The 8,945-nt window shown below is 41.4% G+C and overlaps 1 protein-coding gene across 1 annotated transcript; it reads left to right on the plus strand.

Annotated features, from left to right (window-relative positions):
- Nucleotides 1-14: 14 nt before the first annotated feature.
- On the plus strand, nt 15-7,411 carry AP3M2 (adaptor-related protein complex 3, mu 2 subunit). Its single transcript, XM_008941082.1, has 8 exons — nt 15-326; nt 2,355-2,526; nt 3,118-3,255; nt 3,787-3,872; nt 4,345-4,478; nt 5,315-5,522; nt 6,348-6,492; nt 6,923-7,411. Exons 1-8 carry the CDS (start codon nt 54-56, stop codon nt 7,021-7,023), a joined length of 1,257 nt encoding a protein of 418 aa, XP_008939330.1. The 5' UTR covers nt 15-53; the 3' UTR covers nt 7,024-7,411.
- The last annotated feature ends 1,534 nt before the right edge of the window (nt 7,412-8,945 follow it).

The following is an 8,945-nucleotide window of genomic DNA, read 5'->3' on the forward strand; positions in this document are numbered from 1 at the left end:
TGTTCCGGCTCCCGCCGCGGGACGGCACCGTCGTGTGGGCGTCCGCCGCAGTCATGATCCACAGCCTGTTCCTGATAAACGCCTCCGGGGACATCTTCTTGGAGAAGCACTGGAAGAGTGTCGTCAGCCGCTCCGTCTGCGACTACTTCTTCGAGGCGCAGGAGAGGGCATCGGAGGCGGAGAACGTGCCGCCAGTTATCCCCACGCCACACCACTACCTCCTCAGCGTCTACCGCCACAAGATTTTCTTCGTGGCCGTTATCCAGAGCGAGGTACCGCCTCTTTTCGTCATCGAGTTCCTGCACCGCGTTGTCGATACCTTCCAGGTACGGGTCGTGCGGCCCAGCGGGGCGGCAGGACGGGGTTGTGGGAGAGAAGAGGGAGAACTCCAGGCCGCTGCCGTGTTGTAAAGGAGAACGGAGGGGGAGGGCGGGCGAAGAAGCGGGACCTTTCAGCAATCGAGACTTCTATTTCTGTTTTGCAGCCTTGTCTCTTCTGGAAGCTGTGAATTGAGACCAAGCTGGTCCTGTTATCACATGCAGTTTTTGTCATTCGTAGCCATGTGCTTCAATTAGTGACAACCTACCTATATGCTTACATGTAAAGACACTTCTTGGAAGCATATTTGCTTCCTAAAGAAGTCACAGGAATTGTCCAGGAGCAGCCATATTCCCTCAGTGCTATGGCTGATATGACTGCTGGTCACTGCAGGGAAGTAGTGAAAATGTCTGTCTGCTGCCTGCCGACAACAGGATTGTGTAGTCCGGATTTGAAACGCCTTGTGACTAGCATACTACCAGAATACAGGAAATATGCGTTCTTGGTCAAACGGGTATCATGTGAGCTTTTCCTTCCAGGTGCCAAACGGAATGGGAGTGTAGGCTGGGTTGTGTTTCGGTGGGTTCAGGGAGTGGGTGGGCTGTTCAGGCCAAAAACGTACTGTGTCAGTTGCTTAGCTCTTGGGTTTTCTTGTGAGGGGATGAGGTCTGAGTGTGTCTTCACTACCTTGGCCATATGTTAAAATCTGTTATGTCTGAAAAAGAAATAATCTTTTTAGTGTAGGACTAGTAGTTCTTTAGTGTCACAGCTTATGTATACTCATGCTTCATACAGAATGTCTGAAGATTTTAATTGCTCTAAATAACTAGAAACTCAGGTTTGTGTTTGTGTGAGCCCGCTCACACTCTCTCTCCAAAAGATGCATCAAGTCCACATAGAATAAAAACTATGAGTAAGTTAAATGTTCAGGTTTTTCAATTGCTGAACTACTGGGGCTACTTCCTATAACATATGCTGAATCTTGGAAGATTTCCACTTTGTTTTCTATACCTACATTGTATCACAGATTTACTATTTGACTTAGTATATTTTTACTGTGAACTTTAATATTGCTAACTGCTATTTTGGAGTACAAGTTGAAGTAACAGTAGTGGAATCAAGCTGGGGGAATAAACTTATTTGTGGATTGTATATGATTGATGTTTTAAGGATTTGCTTTGTATACCTCCTAATTTATGAAGAAGGAGGGCTTTGTTATGTGGATAGAATTATTTTTCAAACTTCTCAGAATGCTGGACTTCTGATACATCTTGGGATGTGTAAGCACTCTGTATGTGCCAAATGGTACCAGAATGAAAAAACACAGGTAGTGTGTTAGATAGACTTCAGAAATGTTCTTCTATAAAACAGACTGGGATGTAGGCAGAATATGCCATGTTGAAAGCTATGCTTTCCCTGTATTCCCCATCAAAAGAAATTCTAAAAAAATACTTAAGAAATTTAAGTCAATAATTTTGTTATTGCCTGTATGTATGCAGGCATTATAATAAAAGTAAATTAAAGCTTTGATGAGGAAAGGTTGGATTCCTTAAACAGCAGTGCTGCACAGTTAAAATACTGAGAGTATTGTAAGTGAAGACTAAGGCAGCTGAGGAAGGATATATAATACTGGAGTCTAATGAAAGTCATCACTGCATGCAAGTCAGTAGTGGCCACAGGAAATAATTTTTTTCGTATAAATATTGCTTCATAATTGGTTGCAACTGAGAAACTTTCAAGTGCTAATTGAAAAAAAAATCTCTAAGCTATCAAAAGGGATCTTGTTATGTAGAAAGGAAGTAAGAGCCTTTGATGATGAGGTGATTTGTTAGCTTGCTGGGGCAGATTGATGCTCAGAGTTGTTCATGTCTGTTGGCAGTGGTCAGTCTGTCTGATGTGCTTGTACTAGTACATGGAGTTTCAGTGTTGTTCCACCTCTTTCAACGAGAGGCTTGATTTATTTCTCTGTGAGAACCGTGAACTGAATCATCACTAAGACTCTCAGAGATTGTTGAGTAATTATTTCTTTTGTACAGGATTATTTTGGCGTCTGCTCAGAGGTGATGATCAAGGACAATGTGGTGGTGGTCTATGAGGTGCTGGAGGAGATGCTGGACAATGGCTTTCCATTGGCAACAGAGTCTAATATTCTTAAAGAACTGATAAAACCTCCCACTATCCTGCGAACAGTTGTCAACACAATCACAGGTATGGGGAAGCAAAAAGTAGATAAACTGGGGAGGCTACACGGCAGTATTCCTGCATAAGTAAATTAGGACATGAAAAAAATTCATGTTGTCCCGTACCATTCTGAACTCCAGCATAGGTGTATTTATGTAGTCCTGTGTTAGTGCTTTGCTTTGAGGTTATTTCCAGCACCAGGTTGGTTTTTTTTTTTTTTCTTTAAACCAAACCGGACAGTTTAATTTCCAGTTACAGCCTTGATGTGACTTCCTGGATGAGTGAGTTTGGCATGGAGTTTTTGCTGGGGTGTGGTGTTTTTTTTGTTTGTCTTTGTTTGGTTGGTTTCTTTTTGTTTGGGTTTGTGTTTGGTTTTTTGTTTGTGTTTTTTTTTTCAGTTACACTTCTCTATGACTTATTGTGGTACATTTTAGAGTTGGAGTAAGAGAGATAAAAATAGTAGAATATAAACACTGAGTCTGGAAGAGTAATTGCTCTCCTACAAAGATATAGAGGTGCTCGGGGAATTAATTACGATTAAGTTATGTGAGGCCAAGGGCTTGTTCTGGAGCATTGTCTAACTTTTGTTGTCATGTGATTGCCTTTCTTTTTTTCTAGGAAGCACTAATGTGGGTGACCAACTTCCTACTGGACAGCTATCTGTGGTGCCTTGGAGACGTACTGGTGTAAAATATACTAACAATGAGGCATATTTTGATGTGATTGAGGAGATAGATGCAATCATTGACAAATCAGGTATGGAAGTTGCTTCTGGCTAAGATGAGGGCAACTTCTCCTGATAGCACCTGAAGAGAGATCTAGGTTTTCAAAGAGGAGCTCCCTCATCAAAGTGTGAGAAGTTCTATTCCAAATTGTAAGTGCTGTTCAGTCAAAAATTTTAGAGAGGTAAATTTTTAGAGAGAGGTACCAGGTTTTTCACTTGTCCTTTTTCCTACGATCTTGTAAGTAATTCTATATTGGGAAAATAGAGGATGAGTGAAAACTGTGCATAGCACTGTCTCCTTACTCTGAGCATCTTAGTCTTGTTGGAGATGGGAATTATTCTCATTTGCCGTTAAAATAGACATTGCTGGTGTCAGTGGTTCTTACCTGTATGCATCTTCTCTAGAAGCTGGGAGTGAGAAAAATTTTGAGTGGGCAATAGAGTGAGCCAGGATATTTCACAAAGATAATACATGTCCTTCTTCCCCATGAATAGTTTTTTTTCCATATTGGTATTTTTTAATCAGGTTTACAAAACCTCCCCTGTTTACTTTATTGTTGCAGGTTCCACAATTACTGCTGAAATCCAAGGGGTGATTGATGCTTGTGTCAAGCTGACTGGGATGCCAGACCTTACCCTCTCTTTTATGGTAAAGCTCAGGGATGTATCTTGACTTAAGTATTTTGAAAAGGATTTCCAAGATCATCTACTACTAGGATCTCTGTCTCGAACTGATGGATTACAGTAGATCAGAATTTGGGTATGCCGAACAAAAAGAGAAAGTAAAGGTTTTATTTTCAGATTCTTTGTTAAAAGTACTATTAGTGTGTGCTGTGACCAAGTTTCTGAGATATAGTGGTACTTTAGGCAGATATCCTAAAGGGTGATCTTTTCCATGAGTATGCATCAGTGTAACTATTTGTTGTGACTAAATGTTCTGCAATAGGATAGAGGTTGAGTATTGCTCTCACACAGATGCATGTAACAGCATTGAATAGCTTATGTCTGAATGTAGATTCCTTCAGGTGGAAGGAGTTGCAGGCCTTTCATGGATAGAAGACTTAGAAGAAGAGGTTCTTTTAAGTAGTACTAGCTTCAGTAACCTTGTCACTTTATTTCAGAACCCTCGCTTATTGGATGACGTCAGCTTTCATCCATGTGTGCGTTTTAAGCGCTGGGAGTCGGAGAGAATACTTTCATTCATTCCACCTGATGGAAATTTTCGCTTGCTCTCATACCATGTCAGTGCTCAGAAGTAAGTGATGGATGTAGTGCTGTGAATTAAAAAATTTGGACCTTCCCTGGCTCGTGGAGGGTGGGGAAGGAACTTTTTAAAGATTAGGTGCCATGTTGTGCCATATGAAGTAGAGGCACTTTTCTTACACTTTTCGATTTCTGAAACACACATTTTCACCTTGTTTGCGGCAGTGATTCTGTAATTTCTTCTAGCATTTTTCAAAAACGAGTAGCAGATGACCAAACCAGAGAGTGAAAGAATTAGGCAGTATGGAGTAATCAAGCTGTTGATTTCATGTGTTTATAAGAAACACTCAGAATAAAACAAAACAGTTCGGTAATCTTGTTGATTTTTGGACATCTCTCTTCATAGAACTACAAGTTCTTGTCTGCTGTTTGCACTATTCTAGGAGCAGTTTACCAAGTACTACTTGGGTTTACGGATGCTGAAGCATTTTGTTAGCCTTTGTCAGACTTATATAGGTGAAAAGGAGTGGGAAATCCAACATGAAGTTAAAGTGCTGCTGCACTGCCTGGAACTACTTGCCAGCTTGGCTGTCATGCAAAAACATTCCCTATCCTTTGCTTAAGTCTTCTGTTAAACTGAATGTACTGTCCACTAGAGAGGTAGAAAACTAAGATACAGCAGGCTTGATTAAGAAAACCCTGTCGTTAAGATTTGAGAACAGGACTCTGACTTTGCTTTTAGATCAAACAAAAGGTAGGATTTCCTTCTTTTTTTAAGGACACTGGTGTCCAGTGTTTTCAGTGTAGAAGGCGGCAAGAACTGCATCAGGAAAAGCAAAGATGAAGGCGATAAATTGACGCAGAGATTTGTTCGTGTCTTTATTCTAGTCTTGTGGCAATTCCTGTCTACGTTAAACACAACATCAGTTTCCGTGACAGCAGTTCACTGGGACGTTTTGAGATCACCGTGGGGCCGAAGCAGACTATGGGGAAGACCATAGAGGGAGTGATGGTCACTAGCCAGATGCCAAAAGGTGTCTTAAATATGACCCTTACACCCTCTCAGGGAACGCATATCTTTGATCCAGTTACAAAGGTGAGAGAAAGTAAGAAAATAATTAGTAGAAAATAATTAAAAGAAATTATTATTTATTTTTTTTTTTAATCTTTTTTATCTGTCAGCAAATGAAGTTGAGCTGTTCATGCTTATGTGAACATTGCTTTTCTGAGGACAGTATCACTTCTTGGGGTGATAACTTCTTCTGGACAGCTGCACAGGAGTTGTCATAATTCCCCTAACAGCTAGCTTGGTGTTTGAATGGACTGTAGTTCTGGTTGCTTGTTTTGTGCAGCAAATCTAAGAACTGATCTTGTATGATGAGGCCTTAGTCTTGTGAATGCTTTACAGCCTTCTGCATATCTAGTTGCCATGCCTATTATTGCACATTAGACTTTGCAAACACTGAGGATTTGGGTTGGTTAGTGAGTTTTGATTTGTTTTGGGGCATTCTGGTTTCCTTGTTTGATTTCCTCCTCCTCACACACACACAGAGTTCACTTTTTAATTTTTTCATACTGCAAACTTGAATTTGATCGTTTACCCTCAGTGGAGCCTCAAGCAGCACTGCTTCAGCCACTTGGAATGGACACAATTCTGCATTTTGTCACATAGGAAATGGGGCCTGTAGCACAAGCAGTCATTACTCATGGTAGGCTTTCTCATGGAAAGACAGAGGGAAAACAAAGCTCTGAGGCAGCTTCTCCTTAAGCCTGTACCATGTCTGTCCAACGTGAAAGACAAGATACTAAGACAAAGACTTTTTCTGTAAAGAAACATTAAAAGCTGTCATTGAAAGGGGAGTCAGCTTTGGAGTGTGTTACAGCATTTCTGTTTCAATGCTACATTTTCTGTTCCTTGAAGTTGTTGTCATGGGATGTGGGGAAAATAAACCCCCAGAAGCTGCCAAGCCTGAAGGGGAGCATGAGCCTGCAAGCTGGGACATCAAAACCAGATGAAAACCCCACCATTAACCTGCAGTTTAAAATTCAGCAGCTGGCTATATCTGGTAAGTGACTGTCAGAGAAAGAAGCTGAGTATTCTCTGCTGTGTCATTGCTTACTCTGCATGTAGCTGAAGTAGCTTTGCAGGCCTTCTGAAGTATCTTCTGTCTGAAATGTGTTCAAGTAAAAAAAAAAAATAAATCATGTGCTTTGACTACAGATACATAGCTTTGTTCTTTGATGCTCTGTGAAACAGCCTATCTACATTTCCTTGCACCTTGTGCTTACAGACCTATAAAGAATTTTAGTGTATTGATGTGTTTGTGAGGAATGATTCTGATGGCAGTTGTCAGCTTTTTTTTCTATCCTATTACTGCTTGCTACAACTTTCCCTATGCTTTCTGCACCTCTGCTGTGATCTTCTGTTCCTTTATCCTGAAAGTCAGTCTACTTTGTGGCAGCAGGGAGTCTTATGCTGTGTTTGTTTGCCTTTAGGACTGAAGGTGAATCGTTTGGACATGTATGGGGAGAAGTACAAGCCCTTCAAGGGGATAAAATACATGACTAAGGCTGGCAAGTTCCAAGTCCGAACCTAGAAGATCCTGATAGTAAGGAAGAGTGCTTTCCTGTTTCTCCTGTCCCTGGCTGTTGGATGCAGCCTCTTACCCCATCCATCTCTTTAGGGTCACTCCCTTGCCTCTAGTAGCATGAGCAGGAGAGCTAGTGTTTAGGGTGTTGCGGAGCAGGGAAGAGTAATGTTGTCCTGAAAACATCTCACCCCCAGCTGAGTCTGAAGTATTTGGAACAAGGACAGATGGGAGAGGTGTTTGGGTCCCTTAGGATCAGTGAGTCAGCTATATAAGCTTGTATCACCTTCATTTTGCTGTCTTAAAGAAAATTCTAGGGATTTATTGCCTTTTTTTTTTTAAACTTATGTTTCATTGGCTTTTATCCCTTTGTAGAGTGATACAAAGAGGATTTTTCCCAAACTTCAACTCCTGTGTGATGGTCTGAGGTCTGCCCTTCTCCGTCACTGGGTGTTAGGGTGGAGAGCTGTATAGTTCTTGGCAGCAGAGAAATCATCTAGACATTCTGCCTCAAAGGGACTGGAAAAAGTGGAAAGGTAGATTGCTTCCCAGCCCTGGGATGGAAAGTTAAGCCTGAGATTGGGGATGGTGCCATAGAGGAAGGGATAAGCTATCATCTCATAAGCTATCTCGGTTATCAAGTATCTTGAATCTCTGGAGATAGACTGGAAACCCATCCAAATTTTCATATGGTATCCTATGGAAAGCTGACTGCAGCACATGTGAACTTGTAACTGATGAGTGGTGACATCTGAATGTCCTTCTGGTTCTCATGCCATCAGTATTTGAAGGTAGGAATTCTCTTAGCTTCTTTGGGGAGTCAGGGAAAAGACAGAGAGGCAGGAGAGTTTCTGTGGAGATTTAGCCCTCTGGAAACAAGCTGTGGCTAAATGAAGATGATCACTATCCTAGTAACTTATTGGAACTTCTTTTTGTCTGTCTGCCTATTACAAATGAGGGTGACACTGCTGTTCTGCTCACTGATGTCTTCCTTTGAGATAATTGTGTGCTGGTACCTTTGTAGTGTTTCTGGCTGTCCTACCTCATTCCAGTTCCTGTACCAATCGGCTGCTGTGCAGGTGGATTCAAGCCTATGCTGGATTTTTCACTGGGACCATCTCTTCTGGGGGAGCTGCTGCTGCATCTGCCCAATTCAGTCTGTGTTGCATCTCTTTGTATGGCAGAAATATGAAATGAGAGGCATCTGCACTGTTCTGTATTGTCTGTAATGTACTCTTTGGCCACTAGATGCCAACGTGTTGTCTCTGTGGTAGCAGAACTTGTCCATAAGCTGCTGTATATGTGACTGCAGCATCTGTCAGGTGGTTGTAGAGTCCAACATGTACAGTTCACGCTTGTGAACAGAACACGGTGACCCTAAAAGAAGGATAACATACAGTCTGGTTTGCATGTGATGGATACTTGCAGTGGATGAGTGGCATCTTGTGGAATTTCAAATTCAGTGCAACTGATGAATGCTGTAGCAGGTAGCCTTGCTGCTAAGCATGTTTGGTGCAAATATTACCTTCAGCAAGGGCATCAATAAAATTCATTTTTACATGTCTTTTGTGTCATTCTGGAGTGGTTTCTGTGGGCTTTACAAGAAATACAGATGGTATTTGAGGAGGAAGGTAAATTTTACCATTTGGATTCTAGATAGCAGGTGCCTTAAGAACATTAAATGTCTTCATGCAGTTGGGATTATAAGCTTGGAACTAAGTAATTTAAAAGCTGAAATTCATTTCTTCGTGTGTTTTCTTAAGGGTTTCCCAAAAGGAATGCTGAGCTCTTTCTACGACCTCTAGTGAAACTGTCTTTAGGAATGTAGTGTGCTTTAATTATGAAGACAATGAAATATCTCTTCACTTTCCTGCTCCTCATCCTTTGGCTTTGTAGCTTTGTTTTTTTAAAGTATCTTTACTTTCCTGCTG

Source organism: Merops nubicus, unplaced genomic scaffold (assembly GCF_000691845.1).
Source record: "Merops nubicus isolate BGI_N331 unplaced genomic scaffold, ASM69184v1 scaffold37275, whole genome shotgun sequence".
In the NCBI taxonomy this organism is placed as follows: domain Eukaryota; kingdom Metazoa; phylum Chordata; class Aves; order Coraciiformes; family Meropidae; genus Merops; species Merops nubicus.

What these genes read in the sequence shown, in the direction of transcription:
- AP3M2 (XM_008941082.1), top strand. Translation starts at nt 54, where the DNA reads ATGATCCACAGCCTGTTCCTGATAAACGCCTCCGGGGACATCTTCTTG. An exon ending in AGTTGTCAACACAATCACAG is followed by an intron (nt 2,527 to 3,117) that starts GTATGGGGAAGC and finishes CTTTTTTTCTAG; the next exon opens with GAAGCACTAATGTGGGTGAC. An exon ending in ACCTTACCCTCTCTTTTATG is followed by an intron (nt 3,873 to 4,344) that starts GTAAAGCTCAGG and finishes ACTTTATTTCAG; the next exon opens with AACCCTCGCTTATTGGATGA.